General features: G+C 33.7%; 1 protein-coding gene and 2 long non-coding RNA genes across 3 annotated transcripts; all 3 read right to left on the bottom strand.

Moving 5' to 3' along the window:
• Positions 1–567: 567 nt before the first annotated feature.
• On the bottom strand, positions 568–15,998 carry LOC130247355 (cholesterol 24-hydroxylase-like). The gene is made up of 15 exons (XM_056480577.1): positions 15,783–15,998; positions 15,572–15,652; positions 15,348–15,429; positions 14,249–14,322; positions 9,885–9,971; positions 5,268–5,406; positions 5,064–5,177; positions 4,812–4,968; positions 4,119–4,190; positions 3,826–3,898; positions 3,662–3,746; positions 3,372–3,482; positions 3,048–3,136; positions 2,414–2,480; positions 568–1,007 (listed from the first exon to the last, which is right to left on the bottom strand). The coding sequence occupies exons 1-15, from the start codon at positions 15,914–15,916 to the stop codon at positions 867–869; spliced, it is 1,506 nt and encodes a 501-aa protein (XP_056336552.1). The 5' UTR covers positions 15,917–15,998; the 3' UTR covers positions 568–866.
• On the bottom strand, positions 9,982–13,518 carry LOC130247359 (uncharacterized). Its single transcript, XR_008839543.1, has 6 exons — positions 13,411–13,518; positions 13,132–13,308; positions 12,668–12,720; positions 11,950–12,002; positions 10,957–11,119; positions 9,982–10,839 (listed from the first exon to the last, which is right to left on the bottom strand). It is a non-coding gene; the product is annotated as an uncharacterized LOC130247359 (long non-coding RNA).
• Positions 15,999–17,461: 1,463 nt separating the features above from the next.
• Positions 17,462–18,199, bottom strand: LOC130247360 (uncharacterized). Its single transcript, XR_008839544.1, has 3 exons — positions 18,111–18,199; positions 17,650–17,854; positions 17,462–17,547 (listed from the first exon to the last, which is right to left on the bottom strand). It is a non-coding gene; the product is annotated as an uncharacterized LOC130247360 (long non-coding RNA).
• Positions 18,200–20,597: the final 2,398 nt, after the last annotated feature.

The following is a 20,597-nucleotide window of genomic DNA, read 5'->3' as shown; positions in this document are numbered from 1 at the left end:
ATTTATAAGTTTATTTTGTTAAACAAAAGAAGATATTCTCAAGAAAACCTGTAACCACTGATGTCCATAGTATTTGTTTTCCCATGACTATGGAAGTATTTCGATGACTATGGATGTCGATGGTTATCTGTTTCCAGCTTTCTTCAACATATTTATTAAATAAACAAGAAACTGATAAAGTTTTGGAACAAGTGAAGGGTGAATAAATGATGATAGAATAAGTTTTTGATAAACTCTCCCCTTCAATACACTCAAATACTGGTCATAATATAACATCACACACTAGAATTTACAGTGCATCATACGTGTAAATGAAAGGAATTGCTCTTCCAAAACAAAGAAATTCTTCATTTATGTGTATCAGAAGAGCTACATTATGCCAACACCAAGAAAATTTTAAAGAGAAAATTGGCACACCTAAGAATGCTTATAAGTGATTTTAATCTGTCGTTTAATTATTGTTTTAATCCTAATTGACTTTCAACCGAGGAGGAATTTAGCGATTCAACAAGAGGCAATACGTACCAAAAGTACTGATTATACAAAAGAAACTGTTTGTGCTCAGAGTAGCGCTAGAGAAAGGAGGGGGAATTTTTTTATTGTGACATGGTACATTTATACAGGTGGTTTGTCAAACCACTCAGCTGTGTGAAGCACACTTAATGCTGTAAATACTGGAAAGCACACTTAATATTAATTAATGTACTGTGAGTTAATGAGTTTTTATTAAAGTTTATATATACTGTAATCAATTGATGGATCATCATCAGTGATTACCCTGTTACAACTTATGTTTTCTGATTAATGTTTGACTAATACAAGATCATTTATTTCACAATAGCTGTCATTAGAAACTTAAACATGTTCTATGAGCACTGCTTAATGTTGCAGATTACTCCACTCTTGGGCCGTAGAGTTCCGGTGTCTTTAATATCGAAAGACTGTCCAGGGACCAGACTGAACTCAAATCTCTGGAGCAGTTTGGCAAGCACAACCTTTGCCTCCATCTAAATGTAGAAACACAACAGAGATGATCATGATCACAGCAAACAGAAAAGCAAAAAAATACAACCCCAAATCAGAAAAAGGTCGGACAGTATGGAAAACACAAATAAAAAAGAAAGTAGTGATTCCTAAATTTACTTTGACTTGTATTTCATTGCAGACAATACACCAAACATTTTTATGTTTCTTATGAAACATAAAAGTTTCAGTAAAGCATTTAACATTTTAGAATGTTCCCGTTTTTTTCACAAGACTTAAAAGATGTTTAGGGGGTGAAGACCCCAAATGACGAAGTGTTTCAGGGGTAATTTTGTCTAATTTTTCCTGCAAACAAGTCTTAAGGTGAGCAACTGTATGGGGTCGAATTTTGCGCTTCAAAATACGCTACACATTCTCTACTGGAGACAGGCCAAGACAGCAGCTGCAACCTGTGTCCTCTTCCTCTGCAGTGAGGACTTTGTAATGTGTGCAGAATGTGGTTTTGCATTGTTTTGTTAAAATATCCATGGGTGTCCCTGGAAAAGAAGATAGCATATTGTGCTCCAAAACCTCTATGTACTTTTCAGCATAAATGGTGCCATCACAGAAGTCCAAGTTACCTTTACCAATGACACTGACACAACCCCTTACTATGACAGACCCTGGCTTTTAGACTTGTTTCTGGAAACAGTCTGGGTGATCCATTTCTTCTTTGGTCCGGAGCACACAGCATCCACTTCGACCCAAAAAATACCTAAAATAGATTACTCTAACCACTGTACATGTTTCCATTGTGTGATGGTCCATACCAGATGCCTCCGAGCCAAGAGAATTTAATGTTGCTTTTGGACACCGTTAACATAGGGCTTCTTTTTGGCACAGTACAGTATTAACTGACATTTTTGAATGTAACTACTTCTTGTGGTATTTGACAAAGGTTTGCCAAAGTTGTCCCCAGGCCATGTAGTGATATTGCTTATAGATGAATGATGTCGCAGTGCCACCTGAAAGATCGGAGATCACTGTTGTTCAGCTTAGGCTTGCACCCTTATCCTTTACACACTGAAATTCCTCCAGATTCCTTTAATCTTTTAATGATGTTATGCACTGTTGAAGGTGCAATATCTAAATGTCTTCCTGTTCTTCTTTGAGGAACATAGATTTTTTTTTTTAAACATTTCAATAATTTTCTCATGTATATGCTGGCGACCCTTGGCCCATCTTTGCTCTTAAAGGACTAGACCTTACTTGGATGCTGCTTTTGTACCTAATCATAATTACAATCACCTGTTGACATCACCTGTTTCAAATCACATCAATTGACCAATTTACCTGATCACTAGCCCTAAATTGCTCCTGTCCCAACTTTTTAAAAAATGTGTTAAAGGGGGGTGCAAGCGTGTGTGTATGAGTGTGTGTGTTTCATCACCTGTGAGAAGACCTGCCCTAGACAGGTTCGTGGACCAAGTGCAAACGGGAAGTAGCAGTAAAAAGGCCTTTCAGATAAGAAAACAAAATAAAATCAGCTTTTCATGTTATAATGTTATAAAATAAAGGTGTGTTCATTTCATAAAATTCTGACACACCTGTTAAACTCAACATTTCTTTTTTTACAACTTAAACTTTGTAAAAAAAAAAATTTTTTTTAAGCTCCAGCCTTTATCACTGTTACATCAAGTAGAAAAATTGCACTAATTCAGTCAAGCAGGTATCTTGTTATATTTCGGTTTAGTAATTCCTACATTTGACTAATGTTAATGTCATAAAGGGATAGTTCCCCTGAAAATGTTAATTACCACATAATTCACTCAGTTAATCATCCTCAGAGTATTTGACTTTCTTGTTTCAGATGATAGTTTAGAGTTTTAGAGATAGTTTGGAGTTATTGTTAGGGCGAGTAAATAGTGAGTATATTGAAATCTTTGGGTGAGCTATCCCATTAATAATGTACACACTGATTAGTTATTTCTGAAGTAAAAATATAGAACAGAAAAAAACTTATTTGCTGAATAACTACAGAGGATAAAATGAAATTGAGACTACAGTAGGTGATAATGACTTACTTTGGTGCATTCACATCAAACCTCTCTGGATCAAACTTTAACGGATCTTTGAAAAACTTTTCCAGTCTTTGGGAGACATAAGAACTGAACTGTATGGAACAAGAGAAATATGGCTCAAATGTTTATGTACTTAACCAATAATGAAATAAGCATTTTTTGTGGCCATCATTGTCAGAATTTCTTTACTTTTTTCACATTTAAAATTGTATTCATTCTGTGAAAAATGTAAAAAAAATAAAAATAAAATCTTTCTGCATTCAAGAAGACTGGAGCTCTTTTTGTTTGACTTTTTTTGTTTGAAGTTGTCATGCTGGTGATGCTCACCATAACAGAACAGCCTCCAGGGATTTTAATGCCGTTTATGACCATGTCTTCATGAAGCCAGCGATTGGTTCCTGGTGCAGTGGGGTACAGACGCAGGGTTTCCTTTAACACCTGAATAACACAAAAGAAAAAAAATTGATACAAAAATATTTGGGCAGTTCATTCAGCTGTGGCGACTCCTAATAAATTAGGGACTAATTTAAGGAAAATGGATGAATGACTGAATGAATGAATAAATGAATGACAAAAACATTTGTGTTTGTAGCATGTAAAAATCTCTGTGAATCAACCTGAGACAAGTAAGTAAATTTTCCAAGGTCTTCATTTGAAATTTCTCTTTTGGTCCCAAGGACTTCATCCACCTCTGCTTTAGCTCTGGAAATGAAAAGAACATTAAACTATAGTGTTGTAATAAAAATCTGACAGAACTGTTAATTTATAACAAATGTTTTACCGTTTATATATCTCCGGATTTCTCCCTAATGCCATGATTGCAAATGAGAGCTGATTGGCTGTTGTCTCTTGGCCTGCAGAAGAATAAAGCAATAGTATCTGGCTGCAGACTTGCACATGCAAGCTAAGACACACAATCTCAGTCACATGCAATCAATAGAGCTAGTGACATTACTGTGAGGGGTAGGGGTTGGGTTAGGGGCGGGGTTTGACGTATGCAATAAAAACACTGCATGCAGTCCGTTTATATCCACAACAGTTTATGAACCGAGATAAAAGTGAGCAGTAACTCACCAGCAATGAAGAAAGTCACAAAATTGTCCAACATCTGCTCAAGATCATCTGTGTTATTAACATTTTCCTCCTCTGCAATAAAACATGAAGAGTGTTAAGCAACTTGTTAAAATAACATTATCTAATGTTGAATCAAGACATTTATTGTGAAAATTCCCAAATATATATGCAGTTGAAGTCAGAATTATTAGCCCCCGTGAATTATTAGCCCCTTTGTTTATTTTTTTTCCCCAATTTCTGTTCAATGGAGAGAAGGTTTTTTCTCCAACACATTTCTAAACATAATAGTTTTAATAACTCATTTCTAATAACTGATTTATTTTATCTTTGCCATGATGACAGTAGATAATATTTTACTATATATTTTTCAAGACATTTCTATACAGCTCAAAGTGACATTTAAAGGCTTAACTAGGTTAATTAGGTAGGTTAGATTAACAAGTTATTGTATAATGATGGTTTGTTCTGTAGACTATCGAAAAAATATAGCTGAAAGGGGCTAATAATTTTTTTTATAAAGGTTTATAAAGGCTAAAAAGGTTTTTAAAAAATCTTTTTTTTGTTTAACAGATCAAAGAAAGTCAAACAGATTTAGAGGGATATGGAGGTTGAGTAAATAATGACAACATTTTCAGTTTTGGGTAAACTATCCCTTTAACCACTGAATTTTTCAGTCACTTGAGATCAACATACCTGCCGATTTGAGGATTTGTGTGAGAATGTCTTTGGGGACATCCTCTCCATTTTTCACTGCTGTCTTCCTGTTTTGTATCCATTTCTCTCCCGTTTTCCGCAAGAGAACAGTTGCATCTTTAATTTGCTGTATAAGCTTCCAATTTTTGGGAAAAAGCTGAGCTCCCAAACAACATAAGTAAATAAAAAACAAGTCATATAGTGTTAACCCTACTACTTTACAGTGACATGTTTTTGGATGCATTTTCTTACCCTAAATAATGGGTCCCTGAGATCCAAGGTCATGCCATTTAAACACAACTCTACTGCATTCTGGAAGGGACTGTCTGTTTGAGTCAGGAAATTCAAATCAACACCAAATGCCACCTGTGAATGGAAAATTACTACTGAGTACTGATAAACAGCTGATTTGACACATTACACTTCCCCTTGGATCAATGAGAAGGATGGAAAAACCTTGCAAATGACATCAAGTGTAACACAGTTGACCAGGTCGTGCATGACGGCAGGTGTTTTGTTGTTGGCCATTTCCTCCAGCTTGTCCATCAGGCGTTCTGACATCTCATCAAATGTGCTTATCAAGCTTCGTAAGTATCTGATAAGCGAGAATCAGTTATTTCATCAGTCATATCACTGTGGCAAGCAGGATCAGGCCAAAAATCTGGTGACCAGCATGAATGCAGTGGATTTTAAAACTCCTTTTTAGTCTTTTTGAAACGTGCGTAGCACCTCTTTACTGCAAGCCCTGAGGGGGGAAATACATTGGCCACACACATACACAGTCAGTATAGGGAACAAGGAGAGTCATAGTGAAAACTTTCTCACACATTGTATCTTAATATTTGGAGAATAGTACTATATGGGAATAGAGACAGTGTAAATATGATTTCCTAAGAGGTGAATGAAGTCTTTTATGTCACGTGAATAGTGTGCAGGTTTGATCTGCTTCAGCCCAGAGACAAAGCACATAGTGGATCACATACAGCTCGCCACAGCCCAACAAACCCATTTAACTTACACAGAAAATTGTATTTTAAAGTGTAGAGACTGTGAGTCAGACTATTATAGACTTGTATATTACTATTGCAGATTGTGGCTGTCATGAGTCTGATGTACTTGAGCTAAACAGCTTTGAGTTGTGCTATAAACAAATGCGACTGGCTATTTTCAAAGAAGGGGAGGGGTTACTTTATGCCCAGCTAGAAGGGAACGTTCCCTCAACTTTGACTAACATTTCCTACAGGTTGTTTTAATGTTTTAAAGAAAACATTTCAATGTAATTTTCAATGAATATTCAAAAAATGTTTTTCCCAAAACAATGAACAAGAACATTCTAGCAATGTTTTGAAAATGTTGGTAAGGGACCAGATTAAACAATGTTCTCTTTTAAAACATTTTCACAATGTTTCATAAAACCAAAGTAAGAACATTCTCACAGTCACATTAGAGAAATGTTTTAAGAACATCATTGAGATGTGAGATGTGGAATGTTCTTTGAAGAATGTTCTAGCAATAAGACATTTGAACAAAGCTGAAACATTTTATCTGCAACATTTTAAAAACATTAAGACTATTGAAATGGCACCAGATTAAACAATTTTCTCTTAGAAAACGTTTTCACAGTGTTTTATAAAAACCAAAGTAACAACATTTTCACAGTCACATTAGAGAAATGTTATAAGATCATGATTTCTTTTCAATAATGAGACAGAAAGTCAATTAACGTACTAATTTTGACCTGTACTTATTAACATTTATAAAATGTCATGTTCAAAAACTTATTGCAGACAAATAAGTAAAACCTAGTGGTTTAAAAAATAATGGCAAAGCAAACAGATTTAAAGTGACAATTAATTAGTATTTCATACAATTAGCAAAATTTGTATTATGTGTCAGCAAATTTTTCCTGTTTTAAATATACCTGATTTTTTAAATTGTTTTCTTTTTTGTTTTATTTGTTACACATGTTATACAATGAGCACACGAATGTAAGAAAATGCAGTGCTTTAAACTTTCTTTTTCACATTGCTACAGTAAAATTAAATATTTTAAATAGTTATAGAGTGTTTTGTGTCTGTCATATCTTTTGGAAACAATTTGGAAACAAAAAAGAAAACAAACAATGTTATTAACAAACATGTAGAATATTTAGAGAATATTATCCTGACTTTATAGAAGGCTTTCTGGGAACTAGATCAAAATACCTGCTGAAAATGTCAGAGTATAATATTTTAACAATCGTACCATTAAACGGGATTAGAATGTTTTAGAAAACATTTCCCTTCTTTTAAGAGAATGTTTTGGGAAGTAAAACAATACGATTAAACGTTATAATAATGTTAAAGTAAAATGTTGTAGCAACACTGTTAATAAAAAAAATCTGTTAAATTTACTGAAAAATACCGGCAGCTGTGATTGCCATTAATCTACATTAACATTTTACATTTGTAAATTCAGTTTACAGAATATTTCTGTTAAAAATACATTCCACAGTCTGTATTTTTTATTGAACACATTTAACCCCTCAAATCCCAGAGCAAAATCCTCTCTGGTGTCCTCACTACAGAGGGTTGAACACAGTGATGAAGGTAATAAGATAATTAAGTGTCTAATTAAAGGAGGATTGATAATTATTGATGAACACCTGTTAAAGCTGCGGTCACACTGGGCTTTGTGTGTGCGAAATTCTGTCGTACGGCGCTGCGAAAAGGGGCAGGATTAAACAAGATGTTTAGACAGGTCATGTTTTGATCCTCTATTGGTCTCATGCAGTCAAGTGATGCGATTTCGCAGGTTAGAGTTCACCAAGCTTGAACTTTGCACCGCAGCAACCTGCGAAACTTAACGCATGACCCTGCGTTTCCGGTCTGACGTATTCGCGTGCGTATGAATGGAAGTCTATGGGAGGAAAAGCCAAGTGTGACTGCAGCTTAACTATGATATTGAAAGCACCCTCACCTGCTTGTGCAATCATTGAATATCTTGTTAGTTATAATTGAGAAATTAATACCATATGCAAATGAAACCACTTGACCTACAGCAGCCAATAACTTTAACAGGCCCAAATACACCATTCACAATGAGAATGTTTGATATATGGCAGAACTTAAAAACACACAGACATCAACAATTAGTATTTGAATCTCAATAATAGTGACAAACAAAAAATAAAAATCAACCCAGAACAATACAAAACAACCTATTTAAATATTACTCCCCCAAAACAACATAAAATAAAGGAAAAGAAAGAGATTTTAGGAACTTTAAGCTGCATAATATATTCATGCTGCAATGCATGCTGGGATTTTTGTACTATGCTGGCACCCAGCATGAATGAAGCAGCTTTTTTTAGCAACCATGGTTGAGGTTTATATCCTGATTCTTGATGTCTGTGTGTCATGATGTGTAGCTGGAGATCTCAAGGTTTTGTGCATTAAACTAATTAAATTTTAATTTCTTATTAATTCCTTGACAATTGAACTTTTATGGGAAGCTGTAACATAACCTAAACAATATCAAATAAAGTTATATTCTATGGCTAAACTTATAAAACAATAGAAACTATATCTGTAATGATTGAGTACACACAGTACAGTTTCTCATTGCCTTTCTTGCTATAGCTGAGGGGTTTCAGAAACATAGTTATAACAGCCAGAGAATCAAGATAGAGGAGTAAAGGTTCAAGAGCTCAACTAAAGCAGCCTCTGATCTCCATGATGGTGAGGTCAATTGAAACATTTTCAATAAAAATATAAACCTCTGTTCATTATCAAATATTCTTGCAGATATGAGAGAATTGAAGTCAAACTGTAATCAGTGAAGCTGCTAATGCTGTTATTTCATGGAGTTGTTTAATCCTCTGTTTTAATTCAGTTGGTTTGGTGTGAGGCTGTTTCTCTAGTTTTATTTCTTGTTCTTTCCTTCAGTGATTGGGCTTGTTAAATGCAGGTGTTCATCATTCAGTCATTTGTGGTCATTCACTCTGTCTAGTGGACTAAACTAATTGACTAATTTAGGGACTAGTGAATGAAGCTACGGTCACACTGGGCTTTGTGTGTGCGAAATTCTGTCGTGCGGCACTGCGAAAAGGGGCGGTATTAAACAAGATGATTAGACATTAAAAAAGCGAGCGATTGCTCCATGTTTTAAATTTCTGCCCAGAGAGGTCCTGTTTTGATCCTCGATTGGTCTCACGCAGTCAAGTGATGCGATTTCACAGGTCAGAGTTCACCAAGCTTGAACTTTGCACCGCAGCGACATGCGAAACTTGACGCATGACCTTGCGTTTCCGGTCTGACGCATTCGCGTGCGTATGAATGGATGTCTATGGGAAGAAAAGCCCAGTGTGACCGCAGCTTGAGGGTGTGTGGTGAGATTTCAGACACTCTGATTAGTTTCTCGAAAACAAAGGTTAGATCTGTTACAGCTGTTTTCCGTATTTTGTGCAGAAATGAGCTGTTAATCAATTAACAGGTTTTCACTGTAGTTTGTACAGGCTTTTACTGTTAAAATCATGGACATTTTTACAGTGAATGTTACTTCGAAACGTATTTAGAATGTTTCTAGAGAATGTTTTCCTACCATTAAAGAGAACATTCTGGGAACTTAAAGAAAACTACCCACTAATAATGTTATAAGAATGTTAGAATATAATATTCTAAAATTGTTACCAGCGAATGTGGTTAGAATGTTTCTGGAAAATGTTTTCCTATTTTTTAAGAGAATGTTTGGGAACTATATATTCTCATAATATATATATATAATATATTATGAGAATATAATATTCTCAGAACATGTAGAGAACTAAAAATTTCTAGCTGGGATGTCCTGCCCTGTCATCCTGTTTCAGTTGATTATGTCAAACATCGAATAAAAAATATGCCCATTACAAGCACTTCAAAGGATCTTTAAATCAGAGTATCTCAGTAAAAAAGGAAAATGAAGCCCTTTCATGAAATGTTAGACTAGTGTGTCATGTAGATGTTTCCCATTAGTATTCTTGCCACCATGATTCTCAGCCTTATCCTGCATGCCACAATCACATTTCAGAATTTTTTCCTTTATTTGACTCACGAGCTGCTGAAGGCTGGATCCATGATGCGACGCTGCCTGTACCAGATGTCATGGTCCACAGCTGTAATGAGCCCATATCCCAAGAACCTGAAAAAATTGATTTATGAATTATTCAAGTCAAATATTCACTGTCAAATAAAATTCCATAAAACACGGAAAATGTCTACATTAAGATGACAATTTAACAGCTGAATATTAAACAAATGGCATGGCATTTATTTATGCACAATTTGTTCTAGCAAGTCTTTTTGAAAACAAACTTCACATATAACAAGTAATAATAAACACAAAATGTAAAAAATATTGTCACAATAGCGGAAAAAAGAACAATCTTAACTTCAGTCTGATGTGACTTTAAGAGCATATGGCTCTTTTAGGTTCGTTTTTAACAGCAGATTACCCTCTACTCACTTAAAACAGTTGGGTTAATAATAACCCAGCAGGTAACCCATATATGGGTCAATTTGGCACCGACCTTCTGTTGGGTTATTTTAACCCAATCCATTGGGTTGATAAGGTTAACCCAACAATTTGGGTTATAAAAATAACAAATTTGTTGGGTTATTTTTGCCAAAAAGTGGCTTAACCACTTTATAATAATAAGCTATTATTATTATTATTATAGTAGTAGTAGTCATCATTATATGTAAATAAAAAATACACAGCTTTTATTACATTGGCAAATCTTTATTTAAATCCATAAATTTAGTGCCACTCCTTTCATAATAACAAACGCCTGAGAGCAGTTTAGTTCATCCCTAAGCAGCAGGACAAGAGGGTTCTGTCTCTGTTGCTCCTCCTCCTCTAAGTACTGAACAAAATACAAGTATACAAATTCTTGTTTTGCCTCCTGGTATGAGGGCCGAACCATCTTGCTGCACAACCTGTATGGCAGTGAAGAAATGATAGCTGGCTGAGTTGTTAAAGCACCATCTCCAAAGTGGGATCTCCAAGGCTGTTTTTATATCAAACAGAAAAAAACAATAATTAAACTCAAAACAAGCCCCTCATATTAAAGGTGAAATGCTACAAATTGGGATTAAAACAGAGCTGTTATGCAGGATTGTCTCACCAGATAAAATGTTTGCTTGGTAGATCCAAGGTAGATCCAACTAGTAGATCCAAGGCTCTCTTCTTTTTTTTTTTGCAATACGAGAGGATCCGCAGTGATGCATCTCCCCAAACTTCAAAAAGTTTCTGTGGTGTGTGGGTATAAAACACCTGTCCTAAGCAATCTAAAAATAAATAAACAAAAACAGCACTTAAATCCATGCCATACAAACAGTAGACTGGATTTATTAAAAGGATATACACAAAAATGGAAATTTTGTCATCATTAATTCACCCTCCTCTTGTTCTAAATCTCTCCTCAGATGAACACAAAACATGATATTTTGAACAATATGGGTAACTAAACCATTCTTGGTCCACAGTGAAATTCCATAGCATTTTTTCCTCTGTTGAAGTCAGTGGGGACTATTAAGTTTTTGATTTGCTTTGTCCTTTAAAGTTATCATTTGTGGTCAGCAGAAATAAATAAATAAAAAATAAAATAAATAAATAAATAAATAAATAAAAATCATTCAACAACCTGAGGGTGAGTAATTGATGAATACACCTGAAAATCAGTGAAACACCCACACACTACGGCCAATTTAGTTTATTAAATTTACCTATACTGCATGCGTTTGGACTGTGAGGGACATGCAAACTTCACACAGCAATGCCATCTGACCCAGCTCCAGGACATGATGGATTCGCCTCTGCTGCTGAATGAGTGTATGGTGTTTCACCGATTTTTGGGTGTATTCATCATTTACTTACCCTCAAGTTGTTGATTTATTTATTTTTTTTTCTGCTGACCACAAATGATAACTTAAAGGAAAAAACAAATCAAAAACTTGATACTCCCCACTCACTTCAACAGAGGGAAAATTTCACACCAAGAATGGTTTAGTTACCTACTCCTCCATATACCAAATGATGTTCGCTCCAACCTTAAAACAGAAATTTTAAATTTGCACATGTATGCCGGACCAAATAACAACAAAAATCATGTATTTACCCAGTTTAGCAATGGAGAAAAGATAACCGGAAGTGGTCATCTCAAGGGTATACCTTAAACAGATAGAGAGAAAAGAAAACTATGAAAGTGTGCACTTTTAGCTGCAGGATTAGTCTTTTATGTGAGTTGTTAAGGTGCATCACATTTGCAAATTTGGTGGGCAAATAAGGTCCATTTTACATGGTCAATTTTGCACTGATGTTCATCAGTGTGCTTAATTCTCATGCTCAAAAGAGTTGAGACTTGCAAAAGAGTCAAACTCTTGATCACAGATTTCTACTGAAATAACTGGAACCTGTCAGTAAATTGCTATAACGCAATAATTAATATAAACAGGTTAATGTCTGTAATATTTCAATTTATTTGGTCAAATGTTCCAGGAGTGGAGTACTGAAATTTCTGAACTGTGCTTAGACTCTATATCAGTCATCTGTACTTACCTGTGGCCTCATGCCTGATACAGAGTCTAATACCAAATTCACACTCAAATAAGGCACAGAAACACTTTTGAAAAAGGCATTTGTGTCTTTACACACTACCGGTGCTCTTCAGAGATGTATAAATGCATTTACAGAAGAATTACAAATGTATATTTTGATTTTAAGACATATGGTGATGTAAAGACACCTTTACAGTATATGATACTGCTTAAATGTGTGTATCGGTGCATTTTTACATCATGCAAATATTACAAAATACAGAGCTGTTGTTTTCTCACCTTTCTCAACAAGATTATCAAGGAGGACTAAAGCTCGCTCTGTCCAGAGCAACCTACAATGAACAAACAAACAAAAAATAAAATAAACCACAAATTAACATGACAGACAACATTTATCAGTTGAGGGGTCACAGCATCACTAAAATCTCACCTAAATTGAAAACTGGGCAAGGACGTTTAAGGGCTTTGTATTATTGTTTATTAGCATATATTACTACTATTATTATAAAAAGCTAGCAGATGTTACAATTCTTATATATATAATTTTTAAGCTTATATTTAATTGTTGTATGACATATATAATCGATTAAACATTTATATTAGCATCTAACAATATAGGGTTGTGGTTTCATCCCTGTAGGTTAGTATAAGATGTAGGGAAAATGCAATTTTCAGGGCCTTCAATATTGTACACACAAACAGTAATAATAACATTTAACTTTCAATAGTTAATAATCAAGTACCCTGAAATGGATAATGAATCCTCTTCTGATAAAAGATGATGTAGCAAGCTTCTGCTCTGCTCTTGTCCAGGATAACTTCCTCACGTTATGATCCATTCAGCGCCCTCTAATGGTGAATAATGACCAATAATAATATAATGCTCGGATTCCGTACTTCTTGGGAAAACTAGCAACTTCCTGAACAAAATGTAGCACATATATATGTCTATATTAGTATTTAGTTGTTACAATATAGTTTCCTAACGAAAGGACAGTGTTTTTTAAGACAACATAACATACCTTCAACAAGACTGGACGCGACTCCAGTTTGATGTCTCTGCTGGGTCCTAAAGACATGAATGACGGCGAAATATATCAAATACGTGTAGCATTTCCTCCAAAACAACTGTAGAGATGAACACGGAGGGAGAGATATCGTTTTTATCCGCATGTAGATTGGCTATGAAGCTCGCACGCTTGTATTATCAAAAATTAAGAGTCCAGGTGAAACAGATATAAAAAACACGACACGGTGAGGCAATATGATTAAAAAAATAACAATATTACTGCATTAGAGCTTGCATAAACTTTATAACGCATGAGCAACATCACGTACGCATATTAATACAGCGGTTCTGTGTCAGTTCAATCAGTTGACTGTTGAAATTCAAAAATTGTAACCCAACTGGTTGAGTTATTAAATAAATAACCCAATAAAAGGTTTAAAATAACCCAACAGAACCAAATATTTTTAACTCAACCATTGAGTTAAATAAATAACCCAACGTTTTTTAGAGTGTAGACTATTTTGTTTTTTCACAGTTTATGGCTCTCTAGGCTAGTTTTTTACAGGACATGACGCTCTATGCTAGTTTGTGATGGGCCTGGAACGTGGAAAAACCCTGCAGGTATAATGGAACTAAACCAAAGGCTTTATCAAGGTCTAAAACTGCTTCACAAAGAACCATCTTCATTGTTGATTTCATACATTTTAAGTCACATATAAAAGCACTCAGACATAAACTAAATGCCACATAGGTAAAATATGAATTTAATGTGGCCTCTAACATGTTGGTGGTGGTAATATTCCTGCAATCAATGTAGACATGTAACAATTTTGAAACAAATGAAAGATTACCTTTTTCCAAACAAGTTAAAGAGGCGTCTGTAGACAAATGGATCTTTGGTATACTTGGGTGACATCATGATTGTCTACAAAAACAGAGAATTATTATTATTATTTTATTGCTCCCCCACATGATTTACAAATTTCAGTTGTTTTGAAAGCCTTTTTTGTAAAAAAGTTAGAAATAGTTTCAAAATGATACTGCATTTCTGTAAGCAAAATGTATAAAAAAAAAAAAAAAAGGGTTTTGGTTTGAATATTTATATTTATTATATGAAATTTTGTGAATAGCTTCTGTTTTATAATTAACAAAACCAAACAAAACATTTTCGCATAGTAAGGAAAGGTCTTTATCAACATTCTGAATTACAAAAAGAGAAAAATCTTTCCAAAGCAAATTAGAATAACTGCATTGCCAAAATAAGTGAACTGAGGACTCAGGGTGTTGCTTACAAAAGGAACAATTAGTATCAGTATCTTTTTTATATTTTACTAAGAAAGCATTTACTGGATATGTACGATGAATAATTCTAAATGAAACTTCTTTATCTTATTTGTAATTAAGTAGCTATTTGGGATGAGCCATATTTTTCAGAAATAAAAGAATTCCAATAAAAAGTAACATTTGGAACTGATACAGTTCCAATAAGAAATAAAGACCTTATTGATTTGTTGAAGTAGTTGCAGAGGAACAACATTTTTCTACCATTGTAGTAACTTAGAAGGGTCTAAAGGGGAGAAAAATAGAAGGATGGGGATGCCTTGGAATAACCTAATAACTCCACGTGGTATAGCATCAAATACAACAGCTAACGGGGGGAGATATTGAATCGATTGAAAATTTCTTTAATTTAATAAATGGAAATTTGCATTAAATAATTGACTGACAAGAAGAAAATTTGACTCTCCCATTCCCTGCGCTCTATGTTTACCCAACTATGACGACATCCGCTACTGAAAAGCCCGGAACTGTGAAAAGGGTAAAAAACTTGTGTTACCATAGCCACTACAGAATTACCACAACAGATTAATTCAAGTAATTTACTATATTTTCATATGGATTCTCGCTGAATTAAAACACACGAACGCACATAAAATATTAAATATTTACCTTCGTAGCTTCTGGGCAGTGAACCACTATTGCGACATAATGCAAACTGTAAATCCTGTAAACAGGGCCATATTTCTCTGCCCTTAAAGGAATTAAAACAAAATTGTCAAACAATAAAAGTCCCAAATGAACTAAATATGAAGTAACGATATATAGGCACAAGTTCAAATCAACAAGTAAGATAAAATGAATAAAACATAAAATAAGATACAAAAGTGTCATACCATTGAAGAAATAAGTCATGTATAAGGCTGTCGTCGGAATACATCGCTTTAGTAAGAGATTGTGAATGTCCAAAAAGAAAACTGTAAGAATATTACTTTTAAGTTATTTATTTGAGCCTTGTTCACTTCAACAAAACAAAAACAAAAAATCGTATTGCGATATTTTTGTTTCAAATACATTTAAAAAATAACAATTATTCAAGTTTCTTACTTGTCTCTTGGAGGTCCAGGTATATGATCATATTTCTGGTGAAGATGATGAATGTACAGACAATACGCAAGAAATGCAGTAAAAACAGCAGAGAGCAGGTAAAAAATGATATATAAGATCCATTCGGAGATCATAATGGCTTTGTACTGTAGCTCAGTAAACGTTTGCACACTGCCTTCTAACTACTGTCAAATGTCATGTCCGGTGTTACACTATTCTGTGACCATTGATGGCTGTGACCGTAGAGGGCGTGGTTATCTACGCATAACGCGTAAACTATGGCTATTAAACCAATGGTTTACAGTAAAGTCTGTGCTAAACTTTTCTTTAATAGCTCGTTAGTCGTATTCAGATTATAAATGCTTACTTGCTCGCCCAGAATATGTTTGTTTGCATGTGCGTCAGAACATATCACACACCAAAAACATGGTTTTGCTATAATAATAATAATATTGCAATACGAGTACTACACTAAAACTATATTATTCATAGCTGTACCACAGAACCAAAGCCGGTTGTATTACATACAAAGGTTAACCAATTACGTATACAAAAACATTAAAACATAATGAGTTAAATTCTACAGATTTTATTAAAAACATGTACATCTCTTTTGGAAGGGAACGTAAACCGTATTTGTAAAAAAGTTTATAGGTGCCAGTATGAATAAAAAAATCAACAATTTTACAAATACTGGTGATAAAGCACTGCAATGCAGTGGTAAAATGTTTTCAATCAAATATTTACATATAAACCAAGAACTAATTTACAGATAGAACAGAATAGGAAAAAACTGATTATTTTATATTTAAACTATGACTCTATATATTTTTTATCTTGTCACTTTATTCAATCATTCAAATTCACTACATCATTTGTCTGATACAGTCCAAACAAAAAACAATGAACAGAAATTCAATGAACGAAAACTGAGGTTATTACTAACTGGTGTTGTATCCCACTACTTGAATCTAAATGATAGACGCTTGTCAAAATGTGATCAAAGTTATAACATCCAATGCTAAAGAGAGATAACTAATAAAACAAAACAATTATGAACAAGTCTCTTTCTCAATCTGAAGTCCAAAATGCACCAATGCATCACTTATTTGTCTTCAAGAGATCTGCAAAACCTATAAAAACACAAACACAACCTCATGAAAGTACTTCTTCAAGTTGGACAGCAGACTACTTTGATAAAGAGCTTTTTCTCACAGATATTGTCATGATATTTATGACATCTATTCCAGTAAGATCTATCTGTTCTAATCATTTAAATAAATTCCCATAGCTAATTAAACAAGGTTACATGGTAAAAGTCTTTACCCTCTGTAAAATGTGCAAAATGAAGCAATATCTTCTTTAATTATTATGATGATAAAACATAATGCTTAAATATTTGAAAAATTTATTTTTGGTGGCAGCAAATAGTTCTTTTAATATATGTGTTTGTGTGTTATTAATAGAAAGAGTCTTTGACGCTAAATTAAGCATTAGTTAATGTGCTGCTGAATATCTTTAATAATAGTTAAACATTTTTGGTGCTTTTATTTTCTAAACATTCTTTTTTTTTTTTTGCATAAAATAATTCTGTACAATACAGAACAATAAGCACGAGTATTTCTTTCATGACATAATCTACTAGATTAAAAATGGTTCACTTACCCTCCCTTGAAAAGCTTGCTTTTTTCATTGTTTAGTTTGTTTCGAGCTGCCTGTTTCAACTCCTTCATGCTGGCAGTGGGATTTTTTTTCAAAGTGTATTCTAAATTAAACAACAACAACAACAAACATTGTATTAACAAAAAGGGTCACAATTGACAAAACTACAAATTCAGCAATAAAAAAATAAATGCAAGAAATATACCAAAAATGGCATCCAGCAGTGTCTTGTCGAGAGGTTGCTTAACAGCATCTGATCTATTCCCTTTTTGTCATGTAAGGGAGTGTGTTGACAATTCCTTTTGAGTAAAGATAACCCCAAGCAGATCACAGACAAGCTTTGTTGGATATTAATGATTGCAACTCATAAGTGTAACTTTGTTTATTTTAACACCATCAGCAATGTCCACCTAAAACATAAAAATAATGTACAACTTCAAATAAGCTATAACTCCTATTGTGCCAATTAAAAACAATGTACTCATTTTAAAGAAGAAAGACATATACATTTTATTATTATTGTCATGTCCGCAACAGCAGTGGAAGCTGAAATTAAAGTCCTTATGACATGGCTTAAACGTTAAGCCAAGATATTCACAAACACACTTTCCAAATGTTGATTTGAACCAACTGTGTATGTTGTACAAAGCAACAACACAAACATACCTCATCCTCACATGAATGCTTTGAATTTTGCTGGTTTGTAGAAGGCTGTTTTCTAAGCCCTCCTTGAGATCACACACCATGCTTTTCAACTCTGAAAAAGGTGATTCATAAATTTGTGTATTAGATTTGCCATTAAACATCATTTTCAATTCAACCAGTAAACAAACTTTAATTAAGAGAAACATTGTGTAGCTACTAACCAGAAAAGATGCAACAAAATTATAGCGAAGAAGGAAAAAAAATCAAGTGGTTTTCAAGTTTCATTCTCATGGCTGGTCAAGACAAAATCTCAGATAAAAATGGAAAGAAATGTGAGAACTTAAAATCCACTATAGGTTTGGACACAATAAATGACTGTGCACTATTTAAGGGTATATGAGGTAGGCTTAGGTAGATATCCAATTTTTGCTAACACTTTATAATTATAATTATACACTATGAATCATTTATTAAGCATTAGCAAATAGTGAATTTACATATATAAACCAAGAACTAATTTACAGATAGAACAAAATAGAAAAAAACAGATTATTTTATATTTAAACTATGACTCTATATATTTTTGTCCTGTCACTTTATTCCATCATTCTAATTCCCTACATCATTTGTCTGATACAGTCCAAACAAAAAACAATGGACAGAAATTCAATAAACGAAAACTGAGGTTATTACTAACTGGTGTTGTATCCCACAACTTGGATCTAAATTATAGACGCTTGTCAAAATGTGATCAAAGTTATAACATCCAATGCTAAAGAGAGATAACTAATAAAACAAAACAATTATGAACAAGTCTCTTTCTCAATCTGAAGTCCAAAATGCACCAATGCATCACTTATTTGTCTTCAAGAGATCTGCAAAACCTATAAAAACACAAACACAACCTCATGAAAGTACTTCTTCAAGTTGGACAGCAGACTACTTTGATAAAGAGCTTTTTCTCACAGATATTGTCATGATATTTATAACATCTATTCCAGTAAGATCTATCTGTTCTAATCATTTAAATAAATTCCCATAGCTGATTAAACAAGGTTACATGGTAAAAGTCTTTACCCTCTGTAAAATGTGCAAAATGAAGCAATATCTTCTTTAATTATTATGATGATAAAACATAATGCTTAAATATTTGACAAATTTATTTTTGGTGGCAGCAAATAGTTCTTTTATATATGTATTTGTGTGTTATTAATAGAAAGAGTCTATGACACCAAATTAATTATTAGTTAATGTGCTGATGAATATCGTTAATAATAGTTAAACATTTTTGGTGCTTTTATTTTCTTAACATTCTTTAATTTTTTTGCATAAAATAATTCTGTACAATACAGAACAATAAGCACGAGTATTTCTTTCATGACATAATCTACTAGATTAAAAATGGTTGAATTACCCTCCCTTGAAAAGCTTGGTTTCATTGTTTAGTTTGTTTCGAGCTGCCTGTTTCAGCTCCTTCATGCTGGCAGTGGGAATTTTTTTCAAAGTGTATTCTAAATTAAACAACAACAACAACAACAAACATTGTATTAACAAAAAGGGTCACAATTACCAAAACTACAAATTCAGCAATAAAAAAATAAATGCAAGAAATATACCAAAAATGGCATCCAGCAGTGTCTTGTCGAGAGGTTGCTTAACAGCGTCTGATCTATTCCCTTTTTGTCATGTAAGGGAGTGTGTTGTCAACTCCTCATGAGTAAAGATAACCCCAAGCAGATCACAGACAAGCTTTGTTGGATATTGATGATTGCAACTCATAAGTGTAACTTTGTTTATTTTAACATATCAGCAATGTCCACCTAAAACATAAAAATAATGTACAACTTCAAATAAGCTATAACTCCTATTGTGCCAATTAAAAACAATGTACTCATTTTAAAGAAGAAAGACATATACATTTTATTATTATTGTCATGTCTGCAACAGCAGTGGAAGCTGAAATTGAAGTCTTTATGACATGGCTTAAACGTTAAGCCAAAATATTCACAAACACACTTTCCAAATGTTGATTTAAACCAACTGTGTATGTTGTACAAAACAACAACACAAACATACCTCATCCTCACATGGATGCTTTGTATTTTGCTGGTTTGTAGAAGGCTGTCTTACTTCTAAGCCCTCCTTGAGATCACACACCATGCTTTTCAACTCTGAAAAAGGTTATTCATAAATTTGTGTATTAGATTTGCCATTAAACATCATTTTCAATTCAACCAGTAAACAAACTTTAATTAAGAGAAACATTGTGTAGCTACTAACCAGAAAAGATGCATCAAAATTATAGCAAGGAAGGAAAAAAAATCAAGTGGTTTTCAAGTTTCATTCTCATGGCTGGTCATGGCAGACAAAATCTCAGATAAAAATGGAAAGAAATCTGAGAACTTAAAGTCCATTATAGGTTTGGACACAATAAATGACTGTGCACTATTTAAGGGTATATGAGGTAGGCTTAGGTAGATATCCAATTTTTGCTAACACTTCACAATT

The sequence above is a fragment of the Danio aesculapii genome, chromosome 20 (genome assembly GCF_903798145.1).
Source record: "Danio aesculapii chromosome 20, fDanAes4.1, whole genome shotgun sequence".
NCBI classification, from domain to species: domain Eukaryota; kingdom Metazoa; phylum Chordata; class Actinopteri; order Cypriniformes; family Danionidae; genus Danio; species Danio aesculapii.
The sequence above is the reverse complement of the archived record's forward strand: the minus strand, read 5'-3'. Positions and strand labels throughout refer to the sequence as shown.

Bases quoted from the DNA above. Each gene is read 5' to 3' on its own strand.
- LOC130247355 (XM_056480577.1), bottom strand. From the start codon at position 15,916: ATGATCTCCGAATGGATCTTATATATCATTTTTTACCTGCTCTCTGCT. The intron at 4,969-5,063 runs GTAAGAAAATGC...TTGGGAGCTCAG, and splicing joins TCAGGGACCCATTATTTAGG to CTTTTTCCCAAAAATTGGAA. The intron at 2,481-3,047 runs GTAAGTCATTAT...CTTATCTGAAAG, and splicing joins TTTGATGTGAATGCACCAAA to GCCTTTTTACTGCTACTTCC.